The sequence below is a fragment of the Trypanosoma conorhini genome (assembly GCF_003719485.1).
Source record: "Trypanosoma conorhini strain 025E chromosome Unknown Tco_14.4_contig_00004, whole genome shotgun sequence".
NCBI classification, from domain to species: Eukaryota; Euglenozoa; class Kinetoplastea; order Trypanosomatida; family Trypanosomatidae; genus Trypanosoma; species Trypanosoma conorhini.
In genome coordinates, this window is record NW_021704090.1 from 64,897 (window position 1) to 82,816 (window position 17,920).

The 17,920-nt window shown below is 54.6% G+C and overlaps 6 protein-coding genes across 6 annotated transcripts, besides 8 other annotated features; all 6 read right to left on the minus strand.

The window, feature by feature from the left end:
* Positions 1 to 396: 396 nt before the first annotated feature.
* Positions 397 to 2,958, minus strand: Tco025E_00253 (DNA topoisomerase 3-beta-1; the record flags this gene model as incomplete). Its single annotated transcript, XM_029367197.1, has 1 exon — positions 397 to 2,958. The coding sequence occupies one exon, from the start codon at positions 2,956 to 2,958 to the stop codon at positions 397 to 399; it is 2,562 nt and encodes an 853-aa protein (XP_029232722.1).
* A 377-nt stretch (positions 2,959 to 3,335) lies between these two features.
* Positions 3,336 to 3,383: a microsatellite.
* Positions 3,384 to 3,433: 50 nt separating this feature from the next.
* Positions 3,434 to 3,452: a microsatellite.
* Positions 3,453 to 3,455: 3 nt separating this feature from the next.
* Positions 3,456 to 3,480: a microsatellite.
* Positions 3,481 to 3,515: 35 nt separating this feature from the next.
* Positions 3,516 to 4,832, minus strand: Tco025E_00254 (putative ATPase protein; the record flags this gene model as incomplete). The annotated part of the gene is made up of 1 exon (XM_029367198.1): positions 3,516 to 4,832. The coding sequence occupies one exon, from the start codon at positions 4,830 to 4,832 to the stop codon at positions 3,516 to 3,518; it is 1,317 nt and encodes a 438-aa protein (XP_029232723.1).
* Positions 4,833 to 5,323: 491 nt separating this feature from the next.
* Positions 5,324 to 5,346: a microsatellite.
* Positions 5,347 to 5,505: 159 nt separating this feature from the next.
* Tco025E_00255 (uncharacterized protein) lies at positions 5,506 to 10,716 on the minus strand (the record flags this gene model as incomplete). The annotated part of the gene is made up of 1 exon (XM_029367199.1): positions 5,506 to 10,716. The coding sequence occupies one exon, from the start codon at positions 10,714 to 10,716 to the stop codon at positions 5,506 to 5,508; it is 5,211 nt and encodes a 1,736-aa protein (XP_029232724.1).
* A 250-nt stretch (positions 10,717 to 10,966) lies between these two features.
* Positions 10,967 to 11,023: a microsatellite.
* A 567-nt stretch (positions 11,024 to 11,590) lies between these two features.
* Positions 11,591 to 11,616: a microsatellite.
* Positions 11,617 to 11,798: 182 nt separating this feature from the next.
* Tco025E_00256 (putative mitochondrial RNA binding complex 1 subunit) lies at positions 11,799 to 12,368 on the minus strand (the record flags this gene model as incomplete). The annotated part of the gene is made up of 1 exon (XM_029367200.1): positions 11,799 to 12,368. One exon carries the CDS (start codon positions 12,366 to 12,368, stop codon positions 11,799 to 11,801), a length of 570 nt encoding a protein of 189 aa, XP_029232725.1.
* A 947-nt stretch (positions 12,369 to 13,315) lies between these two features.
* Positions 13,316 to 14,713, minus strand: Tco025E_00257 (putative replication factor A, 51kDa subunit; the record flags this gene model as incomplete). The annotated part of the gene is made up of 1 exon (XM_029367201.1): positions 13,316 to 14,713. The coding sequence occupies one exon, from the start codon at positions 14,711 to 14,713 to the stop codon at positions 13,316 to 13,318; it is 1,398 nt and encodes a 465-aa protein (XP_029232726.1).
* Positions 14,714 to 14,747: 34 nt separating this feature from the next.
* Positions 14,748 to 14,777: a microsatellite.
* Positions 14,778 to 15,700: 923 nt separating this feature from the next.
* Positions 15,701 to 15,726: a microsatellite.
* Positions 15,727 to 15,806: 80 nt separating this feature from the next.
* On the minus strand, positions 15,807 to 17,822 carry Tco025E_00258 (putative C-terminal motor kinesin; the record flags this gene model as incomplete). Its single annotated transcript, XM_029367202.1, has 1 exon — positions 15,807 to 17,822. The coding sequence occupies one exon, from the start codon at positions 17,820 to 17,822 to the stop codon at positions 15,807 to 15,809; it is 2,016 nt and encodes a 671-aa protein (XP_029232727.1).
* Positions 17,823 to 17,920: the final 98 nt, after the last annotated feature.

The following is a 17,920-nucleotide window of genomic DNA, read 5'->3' on the forward strand; positions in this document are numbered from 1 at the left end:
AAGCGCCAAAACACAAATGAGAAACAAAAGCAAGCACGTATGTGCAGGCAGGCAACACCTGCACATATGCTTCGACAAACTGTGAAGAATAGCCTGGGAATCAATGGAAAGCGAGAGGCAAAGGGCACATCAAGCTGTTATGTATTAGCGGTGTCAAGTTTTCGCCGTTGGGAGAGAGGGAGCTTGCAGTGCTTCCAGAAGACCCTCGCATTGCAACATTCCTCTCCTCACCTGCCTTTCTGCCCACCCTCTTCCCTCCACCAGCCAGGCCGCCCGTGGGGACCAGTACGCACAGAGCACACATCACCGGCGGAGCGCATCTCTCAACGTTTCGCTCCACATTTCTCCCCTTCTCGCTCTCTTTTTCTCACACACACACTCCATCTCTACTTGGCGTTAGTAGGGGCCACCGCTCCATCCACGACCCCTACCGCCGCCACCGCGTCCGCGTCCGCGACCGCGTCCCCGACCGCGGCCGCGTGCATTGCCACCGCCACCTCCGCGTCGGCTGAAGTTGCCCAAGCGTCCCCGCACCTCCGACACGTTCGAGTTAAGTGCAGGGTCGCAGAACACACATGCCACAATGCGATCTTTGCGGTTTGGAAGTGGCGACTTTCCTTCCGGAAACTGCAAATCCATCATCATGGCACCACACTCGTCACATTCCTCCGAGCTTACATACACACGCTGAGCTGTGGGGGGAAGCAGAATCATCATGGTGCAGTGATTGCAGCAGATCTTCCACTTTCCTGAGGTACGCGGCACAAATGCCATGCAGCCATCACACCGTTCATCGACGCAGTCGGCCACGTAGTTCGTGGCAAGAGAATGATAACATGATGGGTGTCGACACTCGTCGCACGCCATATATTGTCGTCCGTCGCGCTTTTGTAGGTCTTCAAACGGTGGGTTATTGTAGCAGTTCGGGCAGATTGGGAAAGACTTCCCCCCATCCACGTGACAAATGACGAGCTCAAAGTTGTCCAATGGACATTTGAAGCTAGAGTACTGTTTAATGGTTCCTCCCTGAGGCAGCATGTAGGTAATCTCGCAGTAAGGACAATACAACCGTTGTGGTCGAGCCTCCAGGTGCTTCAGATACCGCATGCAGTTTCCGCAGCGAGTGATGGGTTTGCCTGAAGCAGCAAGGGAGGAAAAGGAGGCTCCCATAAGGGCATCAAAGCGTTCAATGTTTTGTTTAAAAAATCGAAATTTACCAAAAAAAAGGTCCAATGAATAGGAAAGCACCTCATCCAGTGTAGCGGCGCCTTCGGCGATGCAAGTTACATATTCCTCCACCTTGCTTCGTACCAAAGGCAGCACCAGTTCTGGATCAATGCTCTTGATTCCATGTATCAAGACAACCCCAAGTTTGGTTGGCTCCATGACACGACCTGGCTTCACTGCACAGTAACCACGCTCAACAATGTTGTTCACGTGCTGTGAGATGGATGCATCTGTACCGATGCCGTTTTTCTCCATAAGTCCAATGAGGTCCGCCTCGGTCAGGTATCCTGGCGGTTGTGTTTGGCCCGCTTGCAAGCGAACATCCGAGATGGGAAATTCACTCCCAATCTGAATATTTGTTGGAACCTTGTCGTCCGCCACAGCAAACTGGGGAAGAATCGTCGTAAATCCCGGGTCCTCCACCACCTTGCCAGTAAAGCTAAACAATTCCCCACCAATTTCAACCAAAAGCTTTGTTCGGGTCAATTTACAATCAGGTGAAAGCGTGGCAATGAAATGACGTGCAATGTACTCATACAACCGCCATGAATCACCGGACAAGTCCCCGAGAGATGCCGAACGCATAGGCGTAATCGGAGGATGATCACCAGCGTCTTTGCCTGCCTTGGGTCGCGTGTGTCCGTGTGCAAGCAGCTCCTGAACATACGTGCCCCATAGCGGATTTCGCTCCTGTGCGGTGAGGGCGCTCATAAAGTTGAACGACGACGGGTACGCCGTGGATTCGGTGCGAGGGTAGGAAATGTAACCTCCAATGTACAAATTCTCCGCAACCTGCATGGCGTGATGCGGCCCCATCCCGAGAGCTTTGCTCGCCACCTTCATCAGCTCCACCGTGTTGAGGGCAGTGGGTCTCGCTCGTGTGTCGACGCCCACGGAGACGTCCACCACCTTCGCCGACCTGTGGCCGGAGACCTTCTGATGTAGCAGGCGTGCCATTAGCTCATCAAAGACACGTCCGCGAACCCAGTCAAATGTGAGTAAGGTTCCAAAGCGATTCGACACGGGCACCAACTTCCAATAGTTCTCTGGCTTAAAGTTCAATATCTCATCATGCCTCTGCACACAAAACGCCAGCGTTGGCGTCTGACAGGGACCGTAGCTGACCACGCTGGCGTCCAGATCGCCATATTTGCCTTGAAAGTACTTCGTCTGGTAGCGTGTGAAGGCGACGCCCACCTTCAGGTCCAACTCCTGCCTGCAAGTGACGGCGTCCGAAACGTTTTTATCGGGCTTGCCCAAGTGCGCAAAGGCATGGGTAATCTCCTCACGTGTGATGGCAGAGAATTTGGCGCGCCAAATGTCCCGCATATCGTGTATGCTTCGCCGAACCACCTGCATCACCTCAAAGCAGATATTTTCCCCCTCGCGGTCGCAGTCAAGCCAAAGCACAAGTGCGTCACAGCCTTCCGCCTCATTTGCAAGGTGGCGACTGACTTTGCCCGTCTCATCCTTCCAAACGACAGGGGCGCCAAAGAGCGTCTCTTCTTCTGTGCGATCCCAGCTCTGGTGCTGTGGAGTGAAGTCGCAGGAAAAAACGTGGCCGGTTGTGCTGGTCACCTTGAAATGGGCGGGGACGTTAAAAAAGTAGCCAGAATACTCGTAGACCGGCAACGCGCGTGGTCGCTTAGCCGACTGGCCATTGGAGAGATGAAAAGCAATGCTCTCTGCAAGGGAGGGCTTCTCCGCCACCATCAGTACAGTGCGACCCATTTGTCTGCGCTGATTGATCACTCACTCTCGCCTTCAGCACGGACGTACACACACAGTCCAAAAAAAAGGTTGTAACCTGCCCCTGGCGTACGGGCGTTTATTTTGCAATGTATGCGTGGTAATAACACCCGCTACAGCTAGGCTAAGCAGGAGTGTGGGGGAGGCAGCGACGCAGAGGATATCGTTTCATGACACCCTCCACCAGCAACACCGGCAGCATCAGCAGTAGCCCACGCGTAGATGGAGGGCAACAGTCACTGCAGGGCATGCACACCCGAAGTGGCTTCCTCCGGGGCAGAAATGCTCTGTCAGAATAATTTTTTTTTTTCTCTGCCGTACCAAGTGCAATTAAACGCAGTTGTGACTGTGCGTGTGTGAAGAAATTCAAAATAAAATAAAATCAATCAAAAGTACGAAAAAAAAAACCAAGCAAACCCCCAAGAAGCAAATAAATATTATTCACACATGCACACCCAGAGAGAGAGAGAGAGAGATACGTGTGTGTGTGTGTGTGTTTGCGTGCAAGCGGACACGGAAACACAAGGCCCTGGTTGGACCTAAGAAGACATCATTGCCTCCCGCGCTGACACCTCTGCGTGAACAGCCATCTGCAGGCCTTCCATAAATGCCGCGAATGAAATGGGATTCGATTCGGCACCGCAGCCGCCCATCACGTGTTGGCTGTACGCCAAGAAGGGAAGCTTCTTCAGGGTTCTGCCACTGAACGCCTCACACTGCATCGCGATGGCCTCCAGCTGCAGTAGTTCGCTTTGGTCCAACTCCCTTCCACGGGTCTCGGCTAACGGCCACTTCTCCCCATTGGCGACTTCCGCAGCAGAGGAAGGTGCCAGCACAACCAAACCTCGTCGAATCACCTCTTGCGTGCCCGTCTTCAGAAGCTCCAATCGAGTCTGAAAGCCCGGCGCGCCAATAAAGATTTTTTTATCCGCACGGTCAATAAATGCCACGTCAACGGCGCCTGTGATGTTGCTGGTAGCAAACACCACCACGTTAGGTCGGCGCTGCAGTCTGTCTAACTGCGTGAGAAGGGCGTTGACGACACGGATTGCATCTGATGGCTCATTTCCCTTCATAGCGGATTGCCGCACTGCCGCCAAACTCTCCACCTCGTCCACCAGCACGCAAAGGAGACAGTCTGGTTTCTCCGCCATGTCATGAATGTGGTTGAAAAGCAGCATGACTTGCTTTCCGCTTTCACTAAACCAACGACTAAAGAGGCTGTGTGCATTGATCTCCAGCAATTGGGCGGAAGGAAACATGTCATTGAGACGAATAGACAACTTGTGCGCCAGGGCTTTGCAGAGCGACGTCTTACCTGTGCCGGGCGGGCCGTGAAGCAGGAGCAGTCGGTTCCATGCTACAAGATGCGGGTTCACACCGGCCCTAGAGAATACCATCGCCGTACGCATATACTGCAGCAGATCACGTTTGAGACGGACAGACTCGTTCCGTGTTTCGCCGTAGTAGAGGGATTCCCACAGTCCCTCCAACGAGGCGTTTGGCAACGACAGCACGCTGCAGGGAGCCAGCGTCGCGCCGGCGTCCCCGTCGAGCTCCGCTGAGTTCAATAACTCCCCACAACTTTCATCGGTGCACAGTGTGTACATCACCATGGCGTAGTCCGCCCCTTCGGCGGGGATGCCGCGCTGCGGACAGTACACATCGCACACCCGAAGCAACTCCACCGTGGAGGTTATGAGGTCCGAGGCGGTGTCGAGCGAGAGGACTTCTCCCGGGCGAAGAAAGGCGTGACGGTGACGTATAAAACTGATAATGACTTTCGACAGCTCTGCCCCGTTCACACGCAGTGCACGGCATCGCACCTCCACCGGCACGACTGAAACTTCTTCCATGAGCCCGTTCACACTGAGCGCGTCTTTCTTATTGTGAAGCAAATAAAAATACCACTCCAACAAAACGAAGAAAATCGGAAATGATGACCCGTGCCCTCTTGCTTTCCGTGTGTATTTGCGTCAATGTGTGTGGTGCTGGCCGCTGATCACCCCGCGGCAGGCACGCACGCAGACGGAGAGGACCAAACAAATCAACCCCCTTCGTGATCCCCTTTCACACACACACAATGGGCCCTTCCCGTTGCCTACAGCGGTAAAAAAGAAGAAGGGGGATGGGAAGGGAAAAGAGAAGCAGGGTGGGCCCGAGCAAACAAAGGAGGAGAGAGAACCACCACGCCGCAGCTTTCCGGTGGAGGGCGGAGGGGGGAGGGGGATCCAAAAGAAGAACGACGGCGTCCGCCCTACTCTCGTTTAGCGCGAGTCGCCGTCATCACAGCCGCCTCTCTGGCGGCAAGGGAGCGCGTGGACAGAGAAGCGCTACAAGAAAGTCGCCACCACCACCACCACCACACCAAACAACACGAAGACGACATCACTGCCTCCCTCCCCCGCCTACTCAATCGGCACCACGCCATCCTACCGCGTGCTTCTTTCTTTTTTTTGTTGTGTGTACACGTGTGAGTGCGTCCGTTTATTGTTTTACCTTCGTGCATGCTTCCACTCCGTTTCCTCTCTACACAATAGGAATCGAACTCAATTCATGATGCCCAGCGGTGCGCACCGCCCATTCATAGCTCCTGGTTAGCTCCTGCAACCACAAGGTTGACTGCTGCTGCTGTTCACTGCTACTCGCGGCGTTAAAGTGTGTGATCCATTGAACTCCGAGGGCGCGGCGCACCACCGCCCAAAACGCCGCATCACCTGTGAACAACTCAGGCAGCGCCTCCACAAAGAGGGAAAGGTCCTGCACTACTCGCTCCCCACTCCATGCGGCACGCTGACGTCCCAACACCTGCGCCCCGCCATCTTCCCTCGACATAGTTTGTAGAAAAGCTTTTACTGGCCCCAGTAAGTACTCCTCAACGCCTCTTCTATTATCAACGGATTGACGGGCTGTGCGAAGAATCACAGTCCAGTCCAATAATGAGAGTTCCTCCTGCCGAAACTCCACCAGGAAGGAAAGGAGCTGTCGGTATACAAGTGTATCGACGCACGCCACGGCGCCAGCGCACTGCACACTCTTCACAAAGACGGTGGTCGGCATCTCCTCCGCGCGCTCCAACACACCCCGCGCCAAGGCACTCCAGGCGTGTCTAAGCTGCGTCGGCGTCACACGCAGCGTGGGAGCGGTGCTGTGTGTGACATCGAGAAGATTACCATTCTGCTGAAGATCGGCTTGAGCTTCATGGTTCTTTGCAAAGGCGTCGGCAGAAAGGGCGACTGCCACAAGAGCCCTATCTATTTCCGCAGGTGCAAGGACGTTACGCGCCTCGCGAAGAAACGCTGCGGCGCCTAAAAGTGCGGGTCGTGTGCTGGGCAACGCGGAGCAGCCGACAAGAAAGAGGTTGAGGTGGCGGTGCAGCAGCCGGCGATCTGAGCTAGCACGCTGCAGCAGCTGGTCCAGGTTCAGACCTCCCGTCTCCATTCGCAGACCCAGCCTCCGAAAAGCCTCAATGGCCACAGTCGTGTTGACAAGCAACTTCAGTCGTGGGACAGGGCGAAGAAGCTCACTCTGCACGTACGGTGCGAGGACGCGGATGAGTCGCATCGTCTTCGCCTCTAGTGAAACGGGTGGTGTCTGGTCAACTTGTTCCAATAAAGTCGCAGGTCCCACTGCTGACCAGGTGTAGCTCTGTGCGGAGGAGAGGTGAACGCCCAATGCGTCGGCGCTTGCAGCCAACCACAAAAACAAAGTATCACACCCCGTGAAATGGGCCCCATCAAAGCTTACAGCTGCCTGCTCGGCGTAATGCAAAAAATGCTCGTATGCCTCCTGCCGAGAAAGAGAACGTGTCGAGAAGGAGGGTGCAAGTTTTATGTAGGCCACCAGGGCATGACACGCAAGAACATCTTGCAACTGCTCCCGCCGCATAGCTCCTTCCACCTTTTCCGTAACAGCCACATTCTCTGCCACAGCCTGCTTCTTCCTCATCTTCCTCTTTTTGGAACTTCTCGCTGCCGTCTGTGCAAATGACTTTAATAGCATCCACGTTATTTCGTGTAGCGGGTCACTTTGGCCATGTGACATGGCCATATCGTCACTGCAAAGCGTGTGCTTCACATTCTTCCCCGTTACATGAGGTTGCCGCGTTAGGGCAGCATCTGACCAACCTCCATCGTGCGGCGCCGCAAAGGAGTAGCACCGGAAGAGCACAACACTACACACAAAGCGATGGTGACGGCAAACCTGAAGGTCCTCCTCCAATTTTTGTACTGCACCATCGCCTGTTGTGGCGCCGGCTTCCTCGTTATTGCTGAAGGCGTTGTATGCATCATCTAATATGCTGTACGGCGCAAGATGCAACAAAACGGCTTCAAGGAGGGAGCTCCACGGCAATCCGCATGCGTTGCGCGCAACCTCAGCTGAAAGGATTTTCTCCAGACGCAGAATAGAATCCGCAGTCACCGTAGGTGGAGTAGTAATGGCATTAGTGCCGGCAGTAGCAGCAGCAGCAGCAGCATTTATTCCTTCAATATTTTTCCTGCTGACGACACTACCGCTACGACCATCATTGTTGCTTTTAGTGTTACCGCCACTGTTCCTCATGTCCTCTCCTTCGCCCTTCAACGATGGTGTGAGGGTCAAAAATTCATTTGAGAGTGACGTCACTGCCAGAGTTTTCAGTGCTGGGAGACGGCAAAGCATGGCTCGGGAAAGCACCGTCAGAATCACCTCCAGCTCAGGCAGAGTGAACACTGCCTGACAGGAACGCGCGGCAGTTCCATCGGCCGAAGAAGCATCTTCAACGGAATTCTGCTGTTGTTGTTGCTGCTGCTGCTGCTGCTGCTGCTCGGCGTTAACGAGCGGATGACCCCGATTTTCTATCAAGTGCAGCAGCTCTCGGCAGCACTCCATAAGGTCGGGGGGTGTCGATGACAGACCTGCGTCTGCCTCCCGCGAGGATCGTTGCCAGCCGCAAAGCAGTGGATCATCCAGCGGCGGCCGCTCCGCCAAGAGCAAAGCTGCTCGCCGATCCAACCAATCGCGCAGCATTTCATGAGATTCGTCGTCACAGATATTCTGAACTTCCCTTCGGAGACTCAGCAGGAAGGCGTCTCCAGCTGTGTCGCTAGGGCGAAATTCAAACAACGTGTCAAGTAGACGATGTGCCAGCGGCGCCCCCTCCGCGCTCAGTCCTTGCACGACAGCTGAGATGGCCTCTTTGAAGGCGCCCCGGATTGCAACAGCCGCGGATGACGCTTGTCCTGCCACCGCCTTCCCTTCCGCCGTGTTTGCCTTTGTGGTCGCACCGGATGCAGCCTCCAGACGCGCACCATCGTCCGATGGGCTTAGGCGGCTGCAGTGAAGGATAAAGGCGCTGGTGTAGACCGCCTCGATAATCCGCGTGCACGTTGCTTCCAACGGCCGCGTAGTGCTCGTCGCACCCACTTCTTTCAAGGAGATAATAACTAGACGTGTGACAAACCGCTGGAACACCACATCAGAGGTTAGACTGGCTATTAAGGGCTCCACAAAGTGCAACGCGCCCTTCTCTCCCGTTCCTTCCCTGCTCTCGGAGTCGCGGAGGGTGGCCTCCACCAGCGGTCGGGCAACACCACAGAGCCACGCACCCCACAACAACTCCCTCCGTTTCGCGTTAATGGCACCCCAGATATGTGGGACGACGTTGTGGTACCTGCAGAAGAAAAGTCGTGTTAGAGCATATGGCGTCTGGGCGCCTTGCGTAAGTCGCTTCAAAGCCGGGAGACATGCTTCCGACACGCGCAACAAAATCCACTCGCCCCTTGCCAGCTCACTGCCAAATCGCTCAGTCACAAAGCGATCAACATCCGCAATGGCAATACCGGTGGCACTCACATAACGACCATGCGGCGAAGTACGGTGCAGATTCGCAGAATTGGTTTGCTGCAGCCATATCAACAAACACTCGTAAGCCACACGCTGCTTCTCTTTTGAGCCGTACAAAACACATGCAACTTCTTTAAGTGAGGGAAGCGTTTTTGCGCTTGTTTCTGCCGCGGCCACCAGCACCTCTTCAGGTTGTGCCTCCCTCCCGTTACTCTGGCCCTGGCTTGCGTCACCGATTGTGTCTGGCACCTCACTGCGAAGAAGCAACTTCCGGACAAAGTTGGAATTCATGTCCAGCACAGACGGCCAGCAAAGACGACGGATCCGTTGCGTGTACAAATATATTTGGTAATAATTCATGCTCACCTCTCTGGCCAAAAGGGCACGCAAGTGAAAGTACGTCATCCATGACGCGGCCTCCATACTGAGGTCACGGGAAAACCAGGGATAGGTAAATTGGAGCATAACAGACAGCTGATCTCCACATGACAAACGGGGCCAGTTCCACAGGCACACACGCATTAAAACATTTAACATGAGGTCAATGACATGCACACAAGGCTCTGTTGGTGCACAAGACGACACCACCCCTGCCCCCACGCAATCGATACGAGGAATACGATTCAGTAACATTTTTGACGTCGCTTCAACTGTCAGTTGTGCCTCATTTACATCAGCCACAACCTGGAGCGTTGGCGCCGCATTTTGCGTCTTCCTTGTAGCCGCATAGAGTGCAGAAAGCTCAAGACGCAGTCGTTCCACCACAGACCCTGCTTTCCACTCCATCAGCTCTGCATCCTTTACCCATTTGAAGTATGCAACTGTTTCCGTGAGCTGTACAATGTCAGCAATAGGAACGCTGTTTAAACATGCAAAAAGACTCTTCAAACCAGGCGTGATAGTCCCCCATGGGAGAGTGAAATCCGTGTCATTGGTGCAACTGTTCACACACTTGCCAGAATCTGCAACTACTCCTTCGGTCTCTGTGCCATCCACCGTTTCCATTGCTTCCAAGAGTAACTCTCCGCTGTCTTTGTCCATGCTGCGTTCAGACGACTCTGGCATGCGCAAGAGGGCCTCTATGGGTGGTGGGGGAAAGCAGATTGGCGTCGCGTAAAGCGGCGTGTCCGCTGACAACAGAAGTAAAGGAGCGCAGACGTCTCCGTCATTGGCAGTAGACGCGTTGCTGCTAACCCTCACTATTATCGCAGAGTCATTGCTCATCTTGTTAGTTTCGTCAATGCCCCCTCTTCGACAGAGCGCCAACCCCAATGGCAGCAGGGACTCTGCACAAACCACTGAAAAACTCTCCAGAACCTGATGGTTCTGCTGAAGACATTCGTAGTTGCTCCGCATCGCGGCATGTACTTTAAGCAGCTTCTCAAACGCGGCCAAAGACATACGTGAGTCCACCTCCTTTTGCTTCCCTCGTGGATGGGCGAGAGCTGTGATGCCCTGACCGGTGCAACGCTCCAAAGGTCTTTCTGTGAGTGCGACATGACGATGCGAAAAGCGGCCGGTGGTCGCCGCCGAGACATTTTCAGTCAAACGTGTTTCGGGTGTCACCGCCCCGTTGCGCTGCCGTCCGGCAGCACCGCCTCCGGCCTCGGTGTCAACCGCACGCGGACGCGGCACACGCCCATGCTGGCGACCGAGAGCTGCCGCGTTTCTCCACTCCCCACGATGGCCCTGACGTGGATTTTGCTGGTGCCTCCCTTCTTGCCGTTCTCGCTTCGCCTGCCCTGGCGACGGTCCCTCCTGCCGCTGGCTTCTGTGGGCGAATTGCGTGAAGACGGCAGTGGCGGCGGCGGCGGGGGAGTGAGAGAGCGAGGGGGAGCGGCCGCGTTCGCCCGCCGTGGAGGTTCCCGCCGTTATCGCGCAGCGCCACCTCGAGGCCCCGAACACCCGACGCATGCCCCTTCGCCTTCTTATTCCGCCGCTCTCCACCTTCCTCTGCCTACACCGCACAACCCGCATAAAAAGGGAAAAGTGAAGCAAAAACGCAGTGAAACAAAACCCACGTCAGAAAATTTTTACCAAAAAGAAGAAAACAACACAATGTCATTGCCACAGCGACGTCGGGAAGAAACACGGCGGCGGAAACGCGCGTGCCTCTCCCCTGTTTCTTTCACTTTGCCTGCGTTTGGCTTAATCCCGCAAAATGTTTGTCGTTTCTTTTTTTCTTTCTCTCTCACTTTCTCTCGCTCCATCGTTATCTCTTCGCCGCACTCTTCATTCAGGCCCAACAGGCCCTGCGCACACCGAAGGCAGGAAACCACCCAGCTAATATATTTACACACACACACGTACATATATATCTGTTTTGCTTGGATGTGGTGCGTGCGCGCCGGGTGGAGCCCAAGTTATAAGTCACAAATGAGCGCACACGCCGGTACAAGGGGCTTGGGTCCCTCCGTTCATATCACCCCCCGCTACATCAACAAAAGTGAAGGGAATGAAAAAAATATATATATTCATGACAGCAAAAGACACGGCGAAAATGAAGAGGCTGCAGCAAAGACTCACACACACATTTTGCATATGAGGCGGTGTAAAAATAGAAATTACGGGGCGCATAAGGGAGCAGCAAAATGACAGCTACAACAAGAATAGAGAGACACAGCTGATTTACGGGAAGTCTGACTGATATTGTGTGCTTGTCTGTCTCTGCTGCTTCTCCACTAATTTCCCATTCATTCTGTTTAGATGTTTCTGTCTGTCTCTCCTTCTCCTTTTTCTTGATGATTTCTTTTGGACTTCTTGGTTCTGTCGTTCACCCCCCAGAGACATATATATATATATATATATATATATGTGCAAAAATAAGCGATGTCTATTTTTCTCCCTTATCCCTCTTGCAGCGGTGGCGTGCGAGTCCTACAAGGCCTTGACACTGCATTGCACGTGTATGAGCGTGTACATGTGCCCCACTCGGCCACAGACACGTACACAGATATATATGTATGCGCACGTGCTCTTTTGCCGCGTCGCACGGCTTACTTCCGGCTGTCTTGCGGTACATCCTCGGAAGCAGCAGCAGCTGACGGCGGCGAGTTCGCGGCGGCGGCAGCAGGGGCCGGCATGCCCAGTGGTCCGTCCTTGCCCTTCTCCCAGTACTTCGCAAAGTACGCCCAGGAGTTGAGCAGCAGTGACACCGCTTTTCCCTCGGCGGAGTTGATTTGCTCTTCCGTAAGGCTGTTCAGCTCACTCCATGCGTCTAACTCAATCCGCTTCTTCCCATCTGGGCCACCACCAGTCTGATGCAACCGCTTCAGCTTGTTAACACGCATGGCTACATCGAGCGCCGTCACTCCGCTCTCGGTGGTTGTGTTGCTTGCGCTGCTGCTGCTGCTCTTCTCCGGCGTTGCCGGGGTCCCTGCGGTAATGCGAAGAAGCGAAGAGAAGTGCAGGCGACGAGGATGATGATTTAGCGGCGTCTGAAAAGCAGCCGCTCCTGTGTTTCTTAACGCCAGCGTCCTTGAGCTGGCGGTGGCAAATGTGAAGCATGCCAGCTGCTGTCGCACGCCGTACGCGGGGCGATGACAAACCTCAAGGAGGGCCGCCATCCTACTACCCCTTCGCATCCCCACACTTTTAATGTTCTCTCCTTTTTCTCCCTATGCTCTTGCTTTTTTTTTTGTCGCTGCTTTGCTTAGGCGCAATGTCGAGTCAGTGCGGTACTCAATTCTTCCTCCCCCTAAGTTGTGTAGACGTGTTATGTATGCACGTGCCCCTTCGACGCTTCCTTGTGTGCAGACTCGCTCACGGCGCGTGGATGTCGTGGATAGTGCGCGCCACCGATAGAGTGGGAAAACCAAGACACAACACGCCGCGTGGTGGGCCGAGGGCGTGCGCGTGAGGTGCAGGAAAAGGGTGAGAAAAAACACAGTTGCACTATTCAATCTTGTGCGTGTACGCCCACATGCATGCGTCCCCCACGTCGTGATAGGGATAAACCAACCTGTACACATCACACAAATGCAGAAATATGTATGTATATATTTACTACTTCTGTGTTGATGTGTGTGCCAAGAGAAGGTCGACGCCAGCACCATACGAAAGTTAACAAAACCAAAGCAACTATAAAAACGACATAAAAGAATTCATACAGGTCGCACATGGGAGCATTGATGTACGTACGCGTATGTATTGCATGTGTGTGCGTGGTATGTGTTTTTCTTCGTTATTTTCGTAACTCCGCTCCCTTTTCCCTATCGCTCGCCCTCTCCTTCTTTCTTTCCTTCCTGCTCGCTCTCTTACTCTGTAGGTATATGCGTGTGTGTAGTTGCGCATGTACATATATATATGTATATGTTTCCTTCATTAGCGCTCCACACCCCGAGAGCTTCACCCTTCATTTTTTCTGCTGCCATCTCTGCAAGGCGCTCGGGCTCGCGGCCCACCTCAGCGCTGGCGCCTCTCTGGCATGCGGCATCGCACGTCACGCGGCCTTCCCACGGTTCGCTCCTCCCGTACTTCGTCTCGTCGCACTCTCCCTTTTCCCTTGACGGCCTTACAAATAGGCCTCAATGCAACGGACCATATCTTCACACTCTGCCTTCAACTGCGTCGCCGCCGCCTGACGCTTCTCCTCGGAGACGGTGTCAAGCGGCATGAATTCGGTCAGATGCATGACCGTGAGGCGCAAGCGATCGGACGCCTCACTGCTCGCTGCGTTCGCGGAGCTCTCCTGCTTTACCCGCAGTCGCATTTGCACCGGGCGGTTTATACGCATCTGCGCAATTTTAGTGACGAACATAGGGTCCGCCTCTTGCTCCTTCTTGAGCTCAGAGGCCGACATCCCAAAGAACTCCACGCCTGCCTCATTGAAGAGGGTAAGCCACATCTGTGAGAGGTTGTCTGAGGCCTGGATGGAGACAAGGTAGCGCTGCGTGGGGACCACCTGACGGTCGCACTTCTCACAGCGATAGCGGTCGCCCTGCGCCCCTTCCAACGTCACCTTTTTGTTGCAATTTGGGCACGCGTCGTACCACTGTGCATCCTGCTTCAAATACACCGGCACGCAACGCACATCAATGTAGTCTGCCTTGGGGCCCCGGCCGAGCCCCTCCGCGGCGATGTCGTCAAAATACTTTCGACCACGATTGTTCTCGCCACCCGCATTGGCGCCGCTCCCCGCGCCCACGGAAGAGAGCGACGACACATCGCGTCCGCCTGTGGAGATGTACCAGTCGGAAAGTTTCTTGACATCCGGGATGTTTGGATTCACATCAAAGGCGGATTGAAAAGTCGCGGAGAGCGTCACGCCGTCAAAGCTGCCCACCTTCAGCTGGCGCATCGCTAGCACGGTGCCTGGCACGTAGGTCCACCCCTTCGCCTGTTCGTTCCAGAGCGTCACTTCGACCGCCGCCGAGCTGTCCCCCACTTTCACGTTCCGTTTGACCAACTCTCGTCCTGTGGACTTCTGCGTAATGGAGCCAAGCTCGTCCACAGAGAGCACCACCGCCAACACATCCACGAGCGACCCCACCTCGCGCTGCTTGAGAATATTAATGGGCACAAAGTTGTAGCGCTGCAGTGGAATTGCCACGCTGCTGGTGTCACGTGCCAAGGAAATCTGACTCGAGCTATCAAAGGTCAGCTCGTAGTCATTGTTAACGTTGCTGAACTTGCGATTTGCGTTCTTCACTTGGCCACCACTGAGGTAATACACCTGGCCGTTCACAATGAGAGGGTTGAAAAGGTCCACGGCGTCGTTGAAGACTGTCGCACGAATAGAGGCGGATTCATCAATAAGAGTAAATGAGAAAAGTTTGCCCTGCGACGTCGGCTTATTCCACGTGCGCACATCCGATTTGTCCGTCACGCGGGCCCGGATCCACCACTTGCCGCCCAGGAAGGGCGTCAGGGAATCAATGGGCTGAATCTGCTGGTTGCTCGGGTGTTGCATGTGACTTGCTCCTCTCAATTTGCGTTCTCTCGCCGTGTTTGTGTATGTGAGCGTGTTTGTGTGTACAATGTTAACATTGGCGGGAAGAAGAGAAGAAAGAGGGCCTCAGGGGGTGTGGGAGGCATCAAACGCATACATCAACATAAAGGAGACTCAAAAGATAAGACGCGTCGGTGCTTCACCTCCACCCTACACAGGCGTCAGCACCATTGGAGAGGGTTGCAATGTAGCGTGGCCTTGCCGGACACATGCCGCTTCCACCTTCGGTTTGTGCCGGCGGGCCCTGGTGCAATCGCCATCGCAGCATCGTGTGTGCCAGTCGCAGCGAGAGCTGCGATGCCCGTAGTTCCTCTTTCCTGTCAAACCCCGTTCAACGAGGCAGGTGGTGTTGGTCAACATGGCAGAAGCCCCCCCCCCTCCCCCGGGCAGTATCAGTTCCCAGGCCTGCCTGCCCGCTTCCCTCTTGCATGTGCGACGTCCATGGCCCTCGGGACCGGCGGCACGGCGTAGATAGAGTGAGAGAAGAAAAGAAGCCGGGGACGGTTCAAAACGAGAGGAGGTGGGGCAGAAGACGCCGGGCATATAAGTGGCCGGTCTGAGCAACACAGGGGACAGAGACACGCAGGCCGCTCATCTGCTTGTAGTTACAACTTCACAGGATAGTTTTTTTTCCCCCCCACTTGTCCATCTCGTTACCAGCATCACCGTCTCACCACATTGAGGGATATGCAGCGAAGAAAGAAAAACAAGGACGAACACAAAAGAATGCCTCCCACAAGGTACCGGAACGCATTTTAGGAAATATCTTTCTATTGCTCCATCTACTTTGAAATGGCACCCCCACCCACACAGCCACGCAGAGCCATAGTAACAAAACGGCTCTTCGGTGAAGGAAAAACAAGAGAAAAACAGAAAAATCCCACGGAGTCTATTCTAGTTCCGAGTTACTTTCTCCCTCTCCTCTCCTCAACGACACACATACACACGGACAGACAGACAGACAGACAGACAGAGTGACAGAGCGAGAGAAGAAGCTGCATATTTGTTTATTGCGGACGTGTCTAGAGTTCACTTTTCGGCCCCTGTGGGTCGCTCAGTAGTTCTTTACACGCTTCATGGAGGGGCCAACGACGGTTTGGTTAACGCGACTCGCAAAGCGGAGCGAATTCAGACTTTCCGCCATGTATTCCTCCTTGTCTGAGACGGTGACCAACATCAGCATCTTCCCACCCTTTGCCCCCAGGTAATTCTGCAGCAGGTAGGTCAACTTGCAGTTGCGCCACGGTGCGACGCTACCAGAGTTGTTAAGAGCACGGATGCATTTCCCAAGGTCCAGCAAGCTGCGGTTGATGTTGATGGTCTCCTTAATCTGCTGTCCCTGCCCTGTCCCCGACTCATTCATGCGCTCGCTACCCGCCAAGTCCACCAGGCAGAGCGTCCCCTCACTACGTTGCCGCAGGAGGGCGTTTTCCCCCTCAATCCGCAGGACAAATATGCAGTGCGAACGCGAGGAGTGATCGTTCAAGAGCGTTTTAGAGGTGCTACGATTCTTCATGGCAGCCTTGTAATGGCGCTGAAACTCCTCGAGGGAGCGGATGCGCCGCTCCACAACGTTGGTGACACTGGTCGACCCAGATTCGTTCTGGTGCTTGATAACGTGATAGTTCGCTTGAGAGGCGGCCGCCCCGCCGGGTTCGTACAGCGACGGCTCCTGCTGAAGGTCGCGAATGACATCGTTGTATATTTCTATAAAGTAACAGCTGAGATTGTACTTCCAGCCATCGGACTTCAACTCGTCCTGGCGTCGGAATATGGTGCGGAGCGCGCGAGGGGTGATTCCACACCTCTCTTCACTCAACACCTCTCCCTCCATGCTGTAGGTCTTACCAGACCCCGTCTGGCCGTACGCAAAGATGCAGACACGGTAGCCATCAACGGCGCAGTTTACAAGCGGCTCCACATCAGCGTAGACGGCCGCTTGTGTGGCGCTACCATCAAAGACGCGGTCAAAGGTAAACGTCTCCTTGGCCTCCTGCGTTCCTGTGGAGGTCGCGTTGTTCCGTGATTGACACAGGCACAGCGTCTGTTGAACCTCTTCGCCGGCCTGCGGAAAGAGGAAGCGACTGTGCAGCGTCTTTGCTTGTCCTCCCTGTAGTTTTTGTCTCTTTACCTCAGCTCCTCTTCCCACTGCCACAACAGGATTATGCAGCCCCTCCGTCGACAGGCTGATTGTGCTGCGTGAAGAAACGGAGACCTCGCGACAGTTCTCAAAGGCCGGGAAAGCCTCATTATTGCTACTGTTACCGTCGCCCTTGACGCGACAGTACACGCGAATGGTCCCCTTCAGCTCTTCACACTGGGAGTACAACTGTCGTCGGAGTATCTCCGTTTCCTTTGACGCGCGCTCAGCTGCCTCCCTCAACTTGCGTATCTGCTCCAGCTCCACCACCATCTCCCGCACCTCTCCAGAGAGGCCGTAGGCGACATCTTGCATAACCCGCTCTCTCTCAAGCACGTCATTCAGTTTTCTCTGTTCCTCTTCTGTCACTAGCCGTTGCGTCTCCAGCGTCTTCTGCAACTGCTCCAACGCATCAGACTGCACCACAATGTCCTCTTGCAGGCGTTCGCGTGCCTGCTCTAATTGAACATGACGAGTTTGCAGCATTGTAATCTCATCCATCGCCCGTTGCTTCTCTGCAAGCGTTGCATCTTCTCTTCGATGCAGCTCCGCAAGCAGCTCAAGATGCTTCCGCCTGTGCGACTCACTCTCTGCGGCCACGGCCGCAAGCTCCAGTTCATGTGAGGCTACCATCCTTTCAATGGCGTCCAACACTGTCTCGTTTTCCTGCGACTTTTGTGCGTAGAGATTGGCAAGCTGGAGGAGTTGCCGCTGCACCACCGCCGTTTTTCGCTGCCAGAGCAAATCCATCGCCGTCGTCGGCGCAGGCGAAAAAGTAACGGTCGCACCATCCCCAGCAGGGGCAGTTGCGGCAACACTACTAGTCAGCGGCGGACGCCGCACGGTGAACCCACCGCCGCTGCCTTTATGCACAGGCAGAATATTACCCTCATCACTCTGCCGTGGCCGCTTCTGCGCCCGCTGCCGCATCTACGATGGAACGAGGCGGAGACACAGGATATTCGCCCAGGCCAACTGAAAGCAAACAACACGCCAAAACGATTAGTTGTCTTCCCTTCCCCCTCCCC